The sequence below is a fragment of the Pecten maximus genome, chromosome 1 (genome assembly GCF_902652985.1).
Source record: "Pecten maximus chromosome 1, xPecMax1.1, whole genome shotgun sequence".
In the NCBI taxonomy this organism is placed as follows: Eukaryota; Metazoa; Mollusca; class Bivalvia; order Pectinida; family Pectinidae; genus Pecten; species Pecten maximus.
In genome coordinates, this window is record NC_047015.1 from 35,723,241 (window position 1) to 35,743,544 (window position 20,304).

Sequence of the window (20,304 nt, forward strand, 5' to 3'; positions counted from 1 at the left end):
AATTTGATGGAAACACTCCTGAAGGCATCTTTTTTCTTCTTTAAGCTGTTTGAATAATGCATTCTCCAGACCGACTAAATGTTCATTTGAATTTATTTCATATGTCAGCACCAGAATGAGAGACAGAGGGACAAATATTCCAAACAAGATATCCAGACAGCTTAATTCACTCGCATGGATAGTAAGGCATAATGCCAAATTAAGTTGGGAACTAGCAAAGTTCATGACGAATTGCTTTTCTGCTTCTAAACTAAAAGACACTCATGTTTAGTTTATCTTTTCCAATATTTCTCCATGTGGCCATGTCCTTGTTTTCATCCATTTAAGGGCATCATGAATTTTGTTTGTGTATGGATTCAAGAGTTAACTCCCTTCACTGTTTGATAAGAACTATCAATTTATTGCAGATAAAATTAAAAAACCAATCCTGATTTTCTTTTTTTTTAAACTACTTACTTCATCACTTAAAGGGACATCACGGTAAAAACGTTGTTATTTTCATTGAATGTACGCATTTTGTTCCTTTCCAGTTATGTTTCTGTGCTATCCCAATATTCACAGTCGATCCCTATGTCCAGCTTGACCACTCAATTAATTGGGAATCCCCCTCTAAATTAAGCCTTGAAGTTATTTTAAAATCATCACGCGACTTTTGAAATCGAGGTATTTTCATTTGTAAACACAAACACATGATAGTTTACAAGTCAAAATATTCCATCTGGGTTAGTTGGATAACGATATTATACAGTGGTTTAAATGTTAAATAACACGTTCTGTATATATTCCGGCACAAATATTTATGTGTACATAAGTGTAAACACTGTACATATAGTATAGCGACAGTAGCGATGTACTGGTACAGACTATAAATATTACCGAGTTTGTGTAACTTTTACAGAGTTTGTGTAAATATTACCGATTGTTATGACCTACTATCCAGCAATCAAGCAGAATACGAGCAGCGTCATATTACTGCTGTTTTCATGTTTGAACTGTTCCAATCTATTGTACTGCTTCCCCAGTGTAATTCTAGGATTGTCTTTGACCCATTTGGCCATTATTTTCTTTATTGCGGAAGCTTTTATCGTTTTCAACCGCAGTCGATTCACGTTGGAAGCCGTTTTTGTTTTCAGGTGTTTTAGTTTGTTGTGCGCATGCGTTTTATCGTGTATGTCACAAAATTTACATATCCAGACAATTGATCAACGAATCGTGATAACCTTTTTATAATTAATAATTGATGTTTTTTATGTACAATTGTACATATATCATCAAATTCGAATGGTTATTGTCCATAAGGTTATTTTTTTTAAAGATACATGTATACCCAATAATATGAAAAAATACAAAATAAAAATTGGTTTACCGTGATGTCCCTTTAACATATCTGTTAAGTCTCCAGAATTATTCTCATACATCCAATATATTTCATCCTAAAAACTAATATCTTTATCGTACATGGGTTTCTAAAAAGATGCAGAAAACATGACCACTTGACAGGCATGACCAACATTTGAACTACTAGGCTGCTATTTGAAGCTGACTGCCAGTGACAACTGTCTTTGTTCAAAGACACACCTTACAAAGGCCTGGGGCCAGGTTTATATAACCAAGTCATATTAAAATTATAATAGTGTCATATTTCTACTGATCTTAGCCTAATTTTACAATTTGTTTTATCAGTTCAAAAACTGACTAGATCATGAAATAATTTTGAAGGTGTACACACATTCAGGATTGGTTAGAGGATCTAGAAGAAACATGGCAATTCTAATTACTTTGATATTGTTATTCACAAAACATAAAAAAAATCAATAACATACAACAAAGATCACTTTCTGGTACCTGCATTTTTAATTAAAAAGATTTTTAATCAAGATCTACAATTATTGTAAATAGGTTTCTCAATAAAATCTGATGAAATTTGATGTTCTGCATGACAAACATGATATCTATATTTAATGACAGGTGTCTTATTAAACTTTAATTTTCTTGTCATGATGTAAATACAATTTTGATATTTTTTCACTTAAAATAACACATTTCTTCTCTAACCTATAAGATATTAGCAGGTTCGTGTAACAGTCATAGGCTATGCTTGGAAGTGCACAGATTTATAATGTATATAATTTACGTGGAAATATAACATGTATGTACAGTCAGAAAGGTTCTTCCTTCTCCAATCCCTGAAATATTTTTTTCTCCATTTTCAAGAAATATTAGTCAGATTCATCTTTAAACAGATCTGTATTTGCAATAATTCTATTTTCATTATTTGTGTAGCATGTGTAACATGGCAAAATAATAGAAAGTTATAAGTGTAAAATTTCATAGATCGAGAAATTTTTTTTTCAATGATCTGTTTAAAAAACAAAATCTGTAATTATTTCTTTGTTTCTTTATTAATTGTAGTTCATTTCAATGACATTTCTCAAAAATCATATGTATGTACATTAGGTCCTTCTGAAATACACAAGGTTTTTCAAACTTGGAAAGGTATGAAATTATTTTGCTTACATCAGATATGTGTAAATAATTCAATTTTTCACTTCTTAATTGATGAATCAAATAAAAAATCATTAAAAGATTTTCAATCCACAAACTAAAATCAGTTTTCAAAAGTGCACAATTAGTTAAATTTGTATTCCAATCACCACCTCATAAACACTATCACACACATATCCATTAGCATTCTGATAAATGTTTTAAAACTTTTTAACATTTATTTGATAGAATACCATTGACCAGTTAATAGACATGAAATTTCAAGTAATTCTGTAAGCTGTTATGTACTACAAAAGACAATAGGGATCTTGTACTGCTCTAGACTTCCTCAAGAAAAAAGATATGAAATGCAGTTGTCTATCAACTGATAATTATAGTCACTACCTGAAAATTTATTAAAGAATTTGATTTGCTATGCAAGCCTCAACTGTACAATTTGCCTTCACCAGTTTTTTGTAACCAAAAACATCTTACAACCTATCCTCAAATAATGGCGACAGAAAAGTTTAACATGAAAAGTCAGACCAATATTTCAAACTTATACCTTCCTTGATGAATTTATACATGTTTACATAAATTACAGTGCAATTTATTTTAACAACTTTGTGGTAAATTTCGAAGCAATAACGCGGGCTCAACACTAATGTGAATATAAAGCTAACAATTTGTACCCGGCATTTAACATTGTTATATAAGGATTCCGCTAACATAAAGAAAGTTACTTCACAAATGTAAGCACCTGTTTTCATTTACTCACTCATACGGAACATTTGCTTCCAAGGCTCTCCCTCACTCTTCATTCAAATCAAACACACAGCCATACATTACAATCCATATCAATGCATGTTGACCAAGCAGTGACAATGTGTTGTTAACCATATCTAGTATTATGTACAAAACAAGGGGGGATAACTGATAATGAACTGTGAGTCAGGTCGGGGGAAGGGGATACATACAACAAAATTTTCAACTTCTGAAACAATTTCACAAAGCAAAACATTAATCAAACACAGCACTTTTACAGATACCTGCAAAAGGTTTCAAACTTTTAAATGCACAGAAACCTTGGTATATCTTGGACATTTTCATTTCTGAATATATTTTCAGTACAGCAACTACAAGAAAACATCATCAGTTATATCCTATTGGTTGTGAAAAGTGACATTTCTGGATAGTCAATGTCCCATAGAAACTACTGATTTACTGATATTTCTCCATCCACTGTAATAACAAATTTTAAACTTTATAACATATGCATAAATGACTGAACATTTTTTCCAATCGATGTTGGTAGTACAAGTCATCTTTAACAATGTAGTCCGGTTTTCTTTCACAAGTTTATCGGATATCAATGCCAAAATATAACAGAGGACCATAAGAAGACTAGGAAAACTACACATTATCAATATGCTTTTTTCCAATAAATTAATCCCTGAATTGTTATTTTTTATAAACTGCAGGTGCTGCATTTAAGTCATTATTATCAAATACATGACTTGATATCTGATTGATCACCATCTAGAATCTGTCGGGATATCTCTTGAAATTACAATTTTGTAAACATAAGTCATATAATAATTGGGGAAAAAAAATCTTACTCATGAAAATATTCTATGAAGCAGGCTTACAATGTTTGATCAAAACAAAACTTCATAACCTGAAAAGTGATAGTGAAATTTTATCTACAAATTTACACTCTTAAATAAAATGGTTCATTTTGATATAGGCAAATTGTTTTGTACCCCAATTAACGATAACTGTCTTTGTTATCTTTTTTTCACTGTTTGCCTTTAGAAACAAGTCCACCCACTCTGCACCGATAATTCAAATAGTTTTAAACTACAGATTACCATCTAAAACATGGTACAAAAAATAACTTTCATCATGGTGAGTGCAGTTATACTGAAAAATTGAACACTGCAGGTGTTAGAATTTGTAATAAAATACTTAATATTTGTATTGCTATATTCTTCTGACAGATGGAAAAAAAAAAAAAAAAAATCAAAAGGAAATTTCATGGACATACAGGAATATGTGCACCAACGTCCATAGAAAAACACTCAAAACATCTTTTTAACTCAGGCCCGTTACCTGGTGTGAAATTTTTTACCACCTAAGAGTAATTAAGACAAATTTACATGTTAAGAACAGCAGAATTGTGCACTTTAAATCAATGGCACTGTATGCTTTAGTTATCTGTAAACAAACAAACAAACAAGATGGCATCAAATAGCTGTTACCAGTGCAAAACTCCAAAAAGTTTTTTTTATGTCAGTCTGTCCAGCTGCTCCTAAAACTTGTGTATATATACTACATTAAATACGAAACTGACTTTAAAACAAAATTATATTTTTTTCTTATCTTCATAATACCAGTAGGTTTTGGCCTCTCCTGAGAAGTAGGAATGTTGACTATGACGAAGGCACATTCAACAGAAAATATTCATGTTACTATAAAACAAACTTTTTCTAAAGAATATGATTTATTATATCAATATCCAAAACAGTTACTAAACAAAAATATCAAACTAAGGTGACGCAAAATTTAGACAGACTGTTTACAATAGTTTACTATCCCAAGACATACCCATTTACACTCGAATGATGAAAAGTGCCATGATGTAAACAAAATCTATTTAAATAGGGTCTCGGTGCACAGCAACAGCACAAGTTTTGCACTTCTTAGATCCTAAAATGTCAGCATTTATGAACAAATCCTTATGTACAGCCAGTGTCCAATTTCCATCCAGTGTGGTGTAATCCTAAATGCACTGATGAGTCAGAGGTATTCAACCCAGCACTGTTTCTTAGTCAAGTGGTGAGTATTCCCCCAGCACTAATTCATGTCCAAATAATCTTAAGCAATAATTTTTAACACCTTCCCTATTCCAATGGTTCTTCCTGCAAAAAAAAAATAAAGACAAAATTTAAATAAGTTAAGATCTATCTACATGGAACTTTGAAATGTTATATATACATCAGATACATCAAATACATGTACTTTCTTAGTCAAAGTCATAATTTCCAAAACAACTTACTTAAAATAGAACATGAACATTTTCCACTAGTCCAAGGACTAATAGCCATTTTTTTCCACTAGCCCTGATCAAAGTTCAGACAAACAATCCATGTATATTTACTGCACAATCATGTTCTTTCCTTCATTATATCATGTCCTGCGAAGCATTTCAGTCTCCATTTTAACTAACTTGCCAGTGCTAACCTACCTCTTCTGATAATTTGATACAAACAGTATTTACCAGGTGTACTTATCAATGTCCACCCATATCATACCATGTAGTCCATGATCATATTTATACCACTATGAAATTGGGTTAAAGTTGTAGACTTTTTCATTGCAAAGGGCTTGTGTTTTCATGATTAATTGGGCCCTATGTGTTGAACCCTTTTTGTTCTTAGCTCTTAGCTACAGATTTCCAAGTTATATTAGATATATACGCCGACATTCATCAAAGAGGTAAATCCTTAAAGGGTTTCATTTGTGTCTGTACAGTTACCATCTTGTGCACAAGACCGTCTGCTACAAGAAAATCAAATTCTACAGAATATAGTTGTACTTATCATTGTCGTTGCACAACTACATCGCAGTTTCAGCGGCATGTATCGATTGAGATATGACACAAATAATACTAGCCTTTGCTGCCACCAAACAACCACAACCTACTTATTCAGGACCAAACTGAAATATGAAAATTATGAACCAAACCATGATTTTTCGTTTCAGTTAATCATGACATTCCTACAGTAAACCTTCAATTAACTACAATATTTTTAATGGAATGAAAGAAGAGCTATTGTTTCCAAAGCCTACTGAATTAAATCATATTCAATAGCTGGCCAAGTTATACATAGTGCAGAGCTAGACAATTTTCTGGAATCATCTGCTTACCTTCATCTCGTAAGGTAAAGCGACCCATCTGTGGGAAGTCTTTGAAAGTCTCCAAACAAATCATCCCGCCATTCACCTCAATACGAGCTATGGCTACTTGGTCCTGTTTCACAAAGCGAGGTTTCAATTGAGTCTTTTCACCAGTTTTTTTGTCAATTATACACAGAAGCGCCCGAAGCGTTACCTCCTCAGCACACGTGTGAATATGCAATACTGCGCTGTATCCTGCACATATGATTGATTTATGTTCAAGTATCACAATCTGAAATGTAATAAAATAGTGTTCATGGATAAATGAAGTCATAACAATAATACAAGCCTACCATTCACTGCTGCACAAGAACTCAAAGTAGTAGCCTATCTGTTTCTTTTCAATATTTATGTAGGATATAAAATAATATAGTTACATAACATTTTACAAGCCATTACAAAATTTATTCGGGGGCAAAAAAACAGATTAGGAAACATTCTGTATGAACTTGGCTTTGATGGAAAAGAATCTTGGTTAAGGAACTTAACTTAAATTCCCTAATGTTTTACTATGGAAAATTTAGAGTTCAGGAATTTCCTTAAGAAAGGAGTATTGATGAAACAGTGAACCGGGTTTCTGTGATCTATGAATAATTTGGTGTCAACCAAATTATTTGATTACTCATGGGTAATACAAGAAGATGCTTTTCAGTGAAGTTTGGATTAAAATAGATACAGAACAGGAATTATGACAGATAACATACTGATTATTCCCTGGAGAATGGACTTGGTAAAGATTGTTAGAGAAAGCCAAGTTTGTATTTGAAACCATATTGTTGCAATAAGGACGGAAAAAGATGTTAGTCCTAGTGAAGGCAGAGTTAAAGTATGAAGAAGAAATACTTTATTTCTCACCTGGATACACCTGGATTAACAATTAAAATAAACACTTCTTACCTGAGCATCAAATACCTTCCCTGTGTTACATGGCGACTCCATCGGACAGAGCACAAAGCCTGGTGAAATATCCTACAACAAATAGAGGTCATTAATTGTGGTCAACTTAATTCTATAGCTCAATTGATGTCCGTTAATGTACTTAAAAGTTTTCTATTGCTGAAGTTTGCTGATTTTTAGAACACATTTTTTTCCATTTTCATATCCTCATCTGTTCTGTTTTTTCCATTATGTCAGAAGAGTAAGTGTTACCCAAAAAACAACAAAACAAATCTCCACATTCATACATTTGTAGCTTTTAACCACCATGTAAATGTTAAAGATAGGTATAAATATATCACTACATGCTTTTGCCTAAAAGATTACTCTTTTGTAAGTGAGAAGAAAAGACATCTGATCTATTTCATACTTGATCCAATTTGACTATAAGCTAAAACAAAAGTCAAGTAAAGAAGCAATTTTAAGGTTTTTAACACCAAAATATGCCAAAGGATTAAAATTCACATAATCTTTAGGGTGTGTTGAGTGTTTAGATGTACATAGAACAATGCTACTTTATTCTAGGTTTGGTAGGAATACACCAATATTGACCTAAACACTGCTCTTTAAAAACTAAACTTTAAAGTACAGATTCCCAGCATCACTAAAGCCCAGAGTCACTGGACCACAAATTTTGGATGATAGTCTGGAAATGAAGGATGTGTTGAGATGTCCACCATGAGATTCAACAATAACCAAGTTTGGTATAAGTTGTACTTATACTTCTTGAGCTATGGGTCTGGATACAAAACATTTAAAGTGAAAGCTGATGACAAATCTCTGGCCATCTCACTAGTTAAGTAAATGTATAAAGTAAACTCACTTCCTCTTCCACTCCCTGCACTTTGACTTTGAGATTTTCACCTGGATTGGCCAATTCTGTTTCTATTTCATCGGAGAACAGCTGATTCACTTTTACTATAGCCTGCAAAAGATTAAATCCGTCGCCATATTATGTTGGAGCACTTTTCAACACAATGAGAGACTATCAGTATGGAAAGGTACAACGGAAATGATAGGTTTTGTGTCACCACTAGAACTGAAACAATTCGTTGGCGGTCATATTATTTATGATGCCTTCTAATACTGGATCTAGAATCCGGACAGATTTTCAGGAGCGTTTTTTTTTTTTTTTTTTTCTGATGTGAGACACTTGGGATTGGGAAAGAGTATGATAGATAAAAGAAAAGATTTTTCAAATTGAAACATGCATATCAAAAAATATATTGTACAAAATATGTTGTTTTAATGTAAAATCTTAATTCATTCTTAAACAGTACTCACTCTGTTTGGCATCACTGTTAAAGACATATTCTTGGTTATAACACCAGCCTCCAATTTTCCAAGTAATAACGTTCCCATGTCCTTAAAAACAAATGTAGCATATAAAATGATAAGGACAACAAAAGACAAGAAAGAAATAGTCAAACAAAACAAGTTTCAGGACAACTACCACATGCCTGTCTTTACATATGCAGGTCTAAATTCCTGATATGCAACAATTAAAATCTTGACCAACCTGTTTATTCGCATAAAGGAATATGCCCTGGTAGAATGTCGGGAATAATAAGTTAACCTGTTATTGTGAAATCATGTATCCAAGCATCTGCATAACCCAACAGAATATGTGCGTCCAGACCATTTTGGTAAAGTTCAACTGTATTTTGTTTGTATTTCGAGTTGTTCCCACTTACCCTGTATTTATCAACGATAGGCATTCTGACGGGCATTTCTGTCGACCTATTCAGGGAGTTCAGTTGGTCTAGATAATCAATAAGTGATGGTCCTCTGAAAATCAAATTACATGTGAAATTAACTTGTCTTAACTACCAGTAATAATGCAAACATTTTTAAATGTCCATTCAATAAAGTAAATGATAGAATAAAGATTATTTTCTCAATATCTTTGTTGGACAGCTACAAGCTGATCATGGTCAGTTCAAACCTGAAATCACAGGAGCAATTTAACAAATTTGAACTGAAAATTGCATTTTAATAAATTCAAATCCGAATATTGGTCATGTTATATCTTTCCTACAAGTTTGTAGTGCTCAGTGACAGCAAGCTACTGCTAAATATCATGACATTGCATGAAGCAGTTCCTAAAAAGAGGTTGTTAAAAGAAAATTTGACCAACACAAGACAGTTTGATGCCAAGCCAATTCATTGACTCAGCAATTGACCCAGGACGCTCGGGACAAGTAAATTACCCACTAACCAGTTATATGTAACTCAATGTAGTTATCTATCAACTGAACATACCTGTACCATGGGCAGACACTTTCATCTGGTACAAACTTAAGAAATGCTCCTGTGAGACCCGATACTGGCATAAAATACAAGTCTGTTTTAGGATTAAAGCCACATTTCTTTAGGTAGGGGATCAGCTTATCCTTGCACTCCAGGTACCTGTAAAGTAGAAGTGGTGTAACCAATTGTTCTACATATCATAAAGGGAAAATTTAATATTAAGTTGATGTTGAACTGCTGTATTGATTTCTTCTTACAAACACTGCTTCTGAACATTTTTCTCAACTCTAGCTATTACATTGCTGATTTCATACTTCACTGTCTTGATGGGCTGTTAAGAATATAATAAATTGAAATAATCCTTCATTGATGAATTATTATATACACAAAACATGCAGTGTGCTATACTTGCTGTCACAATGATGTTACCCTGATTATGGAGGGGAAAAGTTTTCTGAAGGGATTAATGACCAAATATAGTTTCTAAGTATCAACAGTTCAATAAGACACTAACTCTAGACATCAATACTGAGGTGGTGAATTATGTCTAATACTGATTCTTATTTCAATTATCTAAACTGATTCTTTATAATGTATTATATCACCGGTTTTTCTCACATACTTCACACGATTATCCGGCGGTTGCTAGGGAAAAGATAAATTGATCTTACACAGAGGAGTAAAGACAGCTGGCATGCGCTATACGACACTCGCTGCTCACAATAATGTAACGCCATCATTTTACGTTGAGTAATCATGTCGTAAATGAGGACATCATCAATTTGACGCACAATTCAAGGAGCATTGTAGATGGCGCGATCAAAAATTTTCATAAAATCTTACATATGCTTGCAAGTATGAGAGAAAAATAATCAAACATGTGTCTGTTCCGTGAGCAAGGATATCTCAACCCACTAGTAAGAGTTTGGCTGGTCAGCACTCAGCAAGCCTCGTGCTGACTGGCCAAACGCTTACACTTGGGTTGAGATATCCCTGTCCACAAAACAGACCCATGTTAGATTCTATTAATCTATTCCCCCCCCCTTATTTCATTACTGGTACATCTCTGCTTCAGAGGTTAGTGATATGGTTTTGTTTTTAAAGTCTTACCTTTCCTCTGACCACTCAACTGTGGGGTCATCCATCTTATTAATTACTATAACTAAGTGTTTTACACCAGCAGTTTTAACCAACATAGCATGCTCCCTAGTTTGTCCACCTCTCTCAAATCCAGTTTCAAATTCACCTCGTCTTGCTGATATAACCTGCAAAAATTAACAATTACAAAATAGCTGCTTCTTTTGGACAAGAAATATTCAAAGATGCTTTAAATGCTCTTGAAAATTTCTCAAGCAGAACTGGTGTGATCTAACGATATAGAATTCACTGTTAGGCCAAACAAAATTAATATCTTCTCAGGCACATTTCAAAAGATGAGGGAGAGAGCCTTTTTTTACTCCCTGAAAATTTGATGAGGGATTTTTTCATTTTTGTCTCTCCATCACACATGACGATACATGTATTACGGTAAACCTACGATTAATTCGAACACGCGGATAGTTCGAACACACATTTTTTTCTAGAAAAACGGTAATTTTTTAGCTAGTAATAGTTCGAACTCTGGCTGTTTATATCAGATACCATTTCGGATAGTTTGAACTTGTCAAATGAAGAAAGTAAAGTAAGAAGCTCGCGACGACCCGGCCCCGATGACCGGGCGAAAATTATGCGTGATCATTAGAATGCGTCTGTGATTTAATATATGCCGCATATTTTAGCGTTAATTCAGTTTTTGTTACATTGCAAAACACACCACGCACGAGACAGCTGATTGCAAATTTAGGCCCCGACAATGTATAAGTAACATGCGATATTTGTATTCACGCTGTGTATGGCAAACTAAGAAATCGTCAGTGTATTTTCACATATAACTAGTGTTAACTTAGCATTATGATTATTTAATTGTGACTGGACATCTCTTAAGTATTGCCAATCAAGGTATTTCATGAAAACCTGGGACCTCACGCTAGGTAAGCAGGCCACGCGAGGTGTCGCTTGCGGCAAAGTTGAAAGGATCGGCTGCCCGATCGTGCTGAGTGACGTGAAAAGCATTCATATCTAGTCAAAACAATCCACAGGTGTCCCAATTAGTGATGGATAATTATGCAGGTATCAACTACGTTTGGTAGATAATACGACTGGGCATATTTAAAAGCAGACATGTTGATGTTCTGGTCTAATTTTACCAACATATAACGCCTATTTTTACAGTAGTGCTTTCGTAAACGCAACAGGTTATGTAGACTGCTTTTGACGTATTTAAAGAGACCATTTATTACAATAATATAGCGATAGTTTCTCATTCAGATAAAAAAATATAACCATGCAAAGATTATACTGTACAAATGTTTAACTTTTGTGTCACAAATGAAATGTGTACTGTAATGTTTTGGGGCCTACTGACAGTACTGTAGCTACGCATTGCCCGAGCGGCTTCGCGCAATAACCATCATCAGTTATCGCGAAACGAAGAACGTTAACGATCAATTAATATTGAATTAAATGAAATACTATCATTTTACTTACTTGTAAATGTGCCATTGTTCAGGCCGCCGTTATTACGTATCCCATTTACGATGGATGTGTTTGTGTCTAATGATTTTACTCTGCCGAGATTTTCGCCGATATTGAATCGAATAGTTCGAACTCACGCTTATTTTCTGAAGCATAATTTCGAATAATTTTGAACAGGTTCGTCAATATTTATTTAATTTTATTCGAACTAACCGGAGGTTTACCGTAACTAAATTTGAAATTATGTCACTTGTTAAATACATCAAAGGAAATAAGAAATTTTGTATTTTTTTTTTATTCTGTCTTTATTTTCTTGCAAATGACCACAAATGTCTTATATAATTATTCCATTTAACACATATATTCCACCACATTGTCACATCTACATTTTGCAATCCAATTATATTTTGACACCCAGGGACAATTCCACTCAAACCTTTGAGTCTGTCCCTTATTCTGGAAGAAGAAGAGTAGGTATGAATGAATGATAGCTTCTCCTGGACAATATTCTACAATATACTCCCATGTGTGTAGCTGTTAGCAAACCCTATTCCTATTATAATACTTGTGTTGTAACATATACACATCTTCAAATCAGTTTTTGTGGTGGTTTACCTTCATTTTTTTTCTCTAGATGTTTGTGAATGTGTTCTACAGTCAGAATAAAGTATGAGCATTTGTGTGTGTATTTGTAACCCTATCCAGTTGTAGCTTTTAATAACTTCCTATGCATACCTCTGGAATATCCATCATGAACATACCAATTGGAATATTTATTTTTGAGAAAAACTGGTATATGACATGGCACCATCTCTCATGTTCAATTATATATTATTCAAACATCAAATATGTAAATCAACACTGTCAAAACTGTCTGCCTTCTTTTGCCAATAATGCGGGAACCATCAGAGAATTTTTTTCCAGAATAGTTTTTTTTGGCGCAGACGATTTTCAGTAAAAATTTGGTGTTTATATTGAATGCAGACGGGCCTGAGAAACAAAATAATTTTATTTGGCCCTAATTCAATTACGGTACATTAATTGTTATGTACCACATATTAAAACTAACAAATTCTTTAAATTTCAGAGTATGATTTAAATTTAAGTAACCATTGATAGGTCCTTACCAATACAGCCAAATCAGCCTGTGATGCTCCTCCAATCATGTTGGGGACGAAACTCTTGTGACCTGGAGCATCTAGTATTGTGAAATGCTTGCTTTCAGTTTCAAAGTATGCTCTTCCAACTTCCACTGTCTTTCCTTTCTCTCGTTCTTCTGAATTTGTATCCAAGGCCCATGAGAGGTACCTAAACATAATACAAGACACTGACCAACAACATCCCAGTCGAATGTACCAAAACATTTACCAAAACTTGGAACATCTTATAATTATCTGTACATATATATGAAACAAATGATAAATAAGGTACCTACCATGTTTCTCTGTTTTTCTCTTTGGCTTCTCGTTCATATTTCTCCAGTGTTCTTTTATCAACCATACCCGTTAGATACCTGAAGATAAATACATATAGTAAGCTTTCAACCATTCAAAAGTACACAAACGGATGAATGTGTCTGATTCAGGAATTCATCAATATACATCATACCTGAAGATCCAATGATAGATGAACAAGCAAAGAATGTTTTTGCTCAAAACAAATTTTCAAAAACTTAAAAGAGCACAACTGCAAATGACTGAATTTCAACTCTAATACAAAATTTAAATGTGTTTCAGCAAATTTTCTCAGGACAACTTAAAATTCAGAAGAATAAAGCTGCTAAGCTATGTAAACAAAGCCTGTTATTAAGTAGTCAATAGAGCTTTATAAACTGTTACTGCATGCCAGGGGTGTAAACTAACTCATTTGCAATACCTGGCCTACAACTTAACAGGTAAGCTTACACTAGAAAGATTTGTATAAGGTTACTAATTTCCAAGCCTCCTTACACTAAGAAGCCAAACACTAAATGATCATTAGAAGTGCTTGTAAACGTGAAATGCCTTGGTTAATCTATTTAATTTCACATCCATTTTTTCATTTACTATTCAAGAGAAGGCAAAAAAATATATAACGGCAAAAAATACTTACATTATATGACCACCAATGGTTGATTTCCCAGCATCTGGAACAAAAAATATACATCATGTCAGGGCTGTCACCTATCATTTCCTTGGTGGGAAACATCCCAATTTATTGTGAGAGATATTCAAAGCTTTCTCCTACGAAGACCTCTCTCACGTGACGCGAGAAAAAATCTCACATTGTTCAAAAAATTCTCCCTCTGCATCACATCGAGCAATTACTAATGTACCAGATTGTATGGCATCCATGCAGTGCCAACTATTGTCAATTATGTCTGGTCTTTATCAATCAGAACACTAGGGCTGTGGCTTGTTAATGTATAAACAGCAGGTGTGAAGACAATTAGTACAACACAACTAGGAGTGGGCTAGCTAGTCGGACCCGACTCGGATCGGCCACGAGTCAAGTCTCAGACCTTCTGGCCATTTAAGCAATGGCACAGTTAATGCTTGAAATAAGAATTAAAGGCTCTCACTTCAAAAACAAGCACTATAATGATTTATTCACATGAAAATGATATGAATGTGGAGAAAAAAGTAATTTACCGATTTAGCAATTTTCTCTGATTAATTCTGTAGGAAGTATATATAATCAAACCTGTCTATAAAGAACACAAAATGGACAGATCAAAAGTGTCCTTTATAGAGAGGTGTCTTTTATATAGAGGTTAATTATATAGTAAATTGGAAGGAGTGGGTTTGATGAGTCTGTCCTTTATAGACAACTATCTTTTAAAAAAAGGCCTAGATGTATTTTGGTCAGTATCAGAATAACAAACACTTCTACATGTCAATCCATGCTACCTACCAACGTGACCAATGAAAACAACATTTATGTGCTCCTTCTTCACTTCCACCTCCTGTTCTCCCTGGATAGTTTTCTTGGTGTTTGTCACAGGTTTTACCACGATATCTTCAGAGTCATCCTCCTCTTCAACAGCCCAGTCATCCCCTATTCAATCAAATTGTCGCAATGTAATCAATGCTATGTTGTGAAGTTTGTTGATTATTAGAGGTGCGCGATAATATCGAAATACCGGTATACCGCGAATTTGGCAGGTCGATACGATATACCGGTACACAAACCCTGGAAACCGGTATATCGCGATGGTTAACAAAAAGGCATATTAATCACTGATTTAACATTATGTGTTGGCACCAATAGCGTAAATTACTTATGTAAACGTGAAAGAAACACACGAGAACGTCATTATGTCGTATTGGTGGGGCGCTTGTTTCGTTGTCTCTAAAGCGCTTGGCCGTATGGGACATCTACGTTAAAATCAAGCACTTTCGAGATTATGATTGTTTACTAGAAACGAAAAATGGCGGACGACGAGCAAGTTGATGGTACTAAGGTCAATAATATTGCAATACGTATTGCAAGTTTCTGTTGAATATTGCAATATATTGCAATACGGTTTTGGTCCGCAATACCCAGCCCTATTGATTATAATGACAGATGGTGCAAAACATTTACCCCTGGACATTATATGATTCCCTATTGATAGATATAAGTGAGTGTGATTGGAGTCATGATCATCTCACAAAATGATTTATTGAATTACACCAATACTACACAAACTTCTGATCAAATCAAACTCCTTACAGTTCATACCGATATACAGTTAAATCTGACATAACCAATCTATATGTGTCAGTCATTGTGTGAAAACTTTACATGTGAATTATGTGAAAACTTTACAAGCTAATAACTGTTTCACGATTTTCATTGAACAGTTATATAATGCAATGAAAATTCTAGTTGCATGCATAATGGCACACACCAGTTTTGACCCTTGATCTATTCTGTGTAAAATTTGTCATTATATTTTCCTGTTCTTTGGAAGTTTTAATCTATAGACGCAACTAGGAATTTTCAATTCCTTAAACAAGGCTAAAATGAATTGGGAATGGGGTCGTTGTGCACACCCAATTATACAGACAGGAATAACATTGAACTCAGCTAAACATTATTATATCTAACAACCAAACTTATCAGTAATACTCAACAAAAGTGTATAATAGGACAGAGTTTACCTGCTGGTTCCTGCTGTGTTTCCATGTCTTCATCACCTACAGCATTACCAGACTCGTCTGTGGGCGTACCATCTTTTGGAGATGTATCTACACAAAGAAAAGTTGTGAAATATAATGATAACAATTTACTGTATTGGAAATACTAAAACATTCCAGTCTTATTTTACTGAATAAGTTTTGGTTATAACTATTTAACTCCTGATCAATACATTTAAGCCTATAAATTATGTATAAAGTACAATTTATATTTATATATATATATATACAAAAATGCAACTGTTTTTCCTGGTGATTTTGGAAAACTTATAAATTATGGTGAAAATAAAAAGTATAGGATGCTGGTGATATGTTCTCGCATAAAAAGTACTAGGCCCAAGATTTTGATGACTTCATTGGGAAAAATAAACAAAATTGGGAAGAGAATCTAAAGGCAGTAATTTTAGCAATAAAATGTCAACAACAGAACAAAATGTCCCACATTTGATTAAATTCTAATGATTTGCATTCTCTAATAGCATACAGGTATGTTTTTAAGTTATGTTGGATAGGATGCATTGTTAACAAGGCATAGATGACAACCAGTTATGCATAGTTAAGTTTCCCACACATCTAAAGAGAGGCCTTGCAGTAGCATAGTTAGTGAAGTCAAATTGGTTGAAAACCATAATAGACTAATCGGTAAAATTGGTTGTCTTCAACCAATTGATGATTGATTAATAATCACATTGGAACTTCCTCTTTATCATTTCTACGTTACATAGATAATACTGGCTTACTTTGTAATGAGACTGTCTAGCAGTGTATTATCATGTTATTCAGGCCACAACAAAACTAGGCTTACATTTTGTTTGCACTGTACATGCATGTTTGCATGTACAAAATGTACTTTAAAATTAGTAAATTCATGCAATGTTATTTGAGTGGCCTAAATGTCTTCGGAATTTTACATATTTTATTATCACAACTCATGATTATATATATATACAACATAAAAATATTGTAAAAAAGAAAGACTTAACTATGTATTTATCTCATTTCTATACTTACTTGGTTCGACCCTGGGTGGTCAAATATCCTTGTTAGCAATTTGACCAACAAAATGAATGTAAAAACTAATATGGATAGTTGTAGGTGGCAACTACAGTATCATTAAATCTAAAATTATGACAAAAGCAACATCATTACATCTGTAGTTTATAATCATGTTTTTAAAAGTTACTGTGTGTGTGTAATATATCTTATTATCAGCGTGCCACATTACGTACAGCTGTATGTGATTCACGCAGCAAAACTATCATGCACTAATAAACGCTCAATGTCAAGGGTACACTGCAAGCACTTAAAAACAGATGAAAAAACAGGAGTTTAAATCATTTAAGATTCAAAATTATCTGACAGAAGAAAATATGATTTATGAGGAGGTGAAGTTCTCCTGATCGTTACATGAGCTGGCTGCTACTGTCTGGAATCCGGAATTTTGATTGACTGATGACAACTCGCAGATCTAGGTTATTTCCTAACCTAAACAATGTTCCTCACCAGTTTATTAAAGGCGCAATCATAGCTACAGATCGTATGGCGTACACCATACACAGAGCCGTTCATGAAAGAAAAATGTTCACTCATCAGTAGTCAGATTAATCGCAAAACTAAGTAGAATTGAATTATACTCATAAGTTTTAAAATTCGTTGAAAACGGCATTAGATATAATTGAAACAATTTTTGGATTCTATTTCTTGTTCATAGTTTAGTTATGCCCTGCTATGGTCTGTGAAACGCTTAGGTTTGTTTCACACTTAAAACGCAGGCTACATAGCGACGATCTTGGAAGTAATGCAATGAAAAATATAAAAATAAGTTGTTATATTTTTTGTTGAATCAATTGAGATTTTGCAATTGATTGTCGTGAATCAGAAGGGTTACCAACTGATTTACAATAAAAAATCGATCATTGTGACATCACTAAACATAATATTAGTGAAAAGTTGTGAAATGCTTTTCCACTACAACAGTAGCTTCGATCACTGCTAGCAAGGCAAGATCGATCATTCGTCAACTAAAAACTGTAGACGACTGATAATAAATTTTCAATGATTCAAAGGTGGTATACAGCGATAATTAGCATAATCCAATGACCCAAGTTATTTCCTACAATATCATCTTGTATATTGATAGGCCTAAAAATAGATACCTGTGTTTCTGCTATCCATACAGACCCTAAATTTTTGTGCCTAGCCTGAAGTTTTTATTTTTTCATTTTCAAGAAGGACTATTAAAAGATTCCTTGTCTATATAACCTTAGTAAAAAACTATTTCAAAAATTTCCCTACGTACCAACCCTATATTTTTCTAGTAGGTTAGTGGAAACAAATATTTTGGCCATACCAGACTGTCTGGTTTCAATAAACCAAGCCACACATAGTAGACTGTCTCATCTCTTCATCCATACTATTGGTGTTAATGTAGTAAAAATGAATCAAAATATATATAAAGTGATTTAAAATGAAAGATTATGTTACACACAGACCATATGTCAAAACAATCGCCAAAGCCCAGTCTCGTTTGTATTATATTTACCCCACCCCAATGTAAACAAATCCATGTACGACACAACTAGAACATATTTAATACAAAACTCGATATTTTCACGTCTATGATCGAATAACTGCATAAATAACTTTTGTTTCAATCGTCAATACCGTCTATTTTTGAAGCGACAGGTACAAACTCTGTGGCAAACACATTTTGGCCTGGGACGAAAGGTGCCGCATTGACGTTCAGAAATGACAGTGGTTGAGCTAATTCTTTCCCTGGATCGGTTTCGTTTTGATTGTCTATTTCCTGATCCCAGGAGTCAGGAGCTCCGTTATCTCCGTTTTCTGTAGCCATTAGTATCCCTTTGTCGATATTTTCACAATAAACTGGGATGTCAAAAAGGATTGCAACACTTCCCACCGCGTGGAGATTCGATCTGACGTCACTTCTGCTTTTACATGCGCACTTCCTTGTACATTTTTTCGTCTTGTCATTTTCATGTAAACAAACGTGTAAATAGTAATCAATTTATTAAAATAATTTATGAACGCGGAACAAAAATGTCATCATGAATGACAATAAATAAACAAAAAATAAGACGGAAAATAAAAACTACGAAACGGTGGCAACGTATATTCGACTAAACACGAGAGTGGTCTTGAGGCAAAGCGCGGGAAAATATGAACATATTCGTCCTCCTTGTACAGAGTTGTACTCAACTTGAATTTAAATTAACATAGCGCATGTTTGTTAAAAACATAGGGTTTCTCTAACGGTTAAAACTGTGTACATGGGAGGACTACTGGTCTACCAGTTGTGTGACCAAGTCTAATGGCAAATTTGGGCATCTGGGAGTTTGTTCCATTCCCAGGTGGTTCTGGGCATATATACTAGGTCTCTGTTCTGGGGAAGAGGGAGATCTGGTAGACTTCAAGTTGTAAGTGGCGTCGGTTTTTTTTCTATTATTATTTAAGCATATGTTATATATGTATAAACATAAATAGATTTTCAAACTTATACTTAACCCGTTACAGACATTAATTAACAATAGGCTATACATGAAAAAAAGCCCTGTTAGACTTTTTAATGTCTTCCCGTGCCAGCACTGTCCAATGAATGGCTTATGTCCTTTAATCCTAATAAAACCGAGGCCCTCGTAATATCAACTAGACAACTTCCTGTTGTTCCGTCCTTTACGTTCGACAATACCCCGATTAAAATAACAAACCACCATAAACACCTAGGAGTCATTCTTTCTGATGATTGTAAGTGGAACGTACATGTAGAATATATAGCCACCCTCCGTAAATTAAAACTTATCTTAAACAGGAACACTTCAGAAAAAATGTACCTTACCTATATATACGACCATTACTTGAATATGCATGTGAAGTATGGGACAACTGCGGTACAACAAACTCATTGTTATTAGAAACTGAG

The 20,304-nt window shown here is 33.9% G+C and overlaps 1 protein-coding gene across 1 annotated transcript; it reads right to left on the reverse strand.

Annotated features, from left to right (window-relative positions):
* Window positions 1-1,834: 1,834 nt before the first annotated feature.
* LOC117331925 (eukaryotic peptide chain release factor GTP-binding subunit ERF3A-like) lies at window positions 1,835-19,297 on the reverse strand. The gene is made up of 14 exons (XM_033890918.1): window positions 19,029-19,297; window positions 16,329-16,415; window positions 15,097-15,240; window positions 14,296-14,329; window positions 13,640-13,717; window positions 13,332-13,512; window positions 10,741-10,895; window positions 9,643-9,789; window positions 9,075-9,168; window positions 8,665-8,745; window positions 8,204-8,305; window positions 7,342-7,413; window positions 6,415-6,676; window positions 1,835-5,405 (listed from the first exon to the last, which is right to left on the reverse strand). The coding sequence occupies exons 1-14, from the start codon at window positions 19,216-19,218 to the stop codon at window positions 5,362-5,364; spliced, it is 1,671 nt and encodes a 556-aa protein (XP_033746809.1). The 5' UTR covers window positions 19,219-19,297; the 3' UTR covers window positions 1,835-5,361.
* Between the last annotated feature and the right edge of the window lie 1,007 nt (window positions 19,298-20,304).

What these genes read in the sequence shown, in the direction of transcription:
- LOC117331925 (XM_033890918.1), bottom strand. Translation starts at nt 19,218, where the DNA reads ATGGCTACAGAAAACGGAGATAACGGAGCTCCTGACTCCTGGGATCAG. An exon ending in TAACAGTGATGCCAAACAGA is followed by an intron (nt 8,306 to 8,664) that starts GTGAGTACTGTT and finishes AATCTTTTGCAG; the next exon opens with GCTATAGTAAAAGTGAATCA. An exon ending in GGAAGGTATTTGATGCTCAG is followed by an intron (nt 6,677 to 7,341) that starts GTAAGAAGTGTT and finishes ATTACATTTCAG; the next exon opens with ATTGTGATACTTGAACATAA.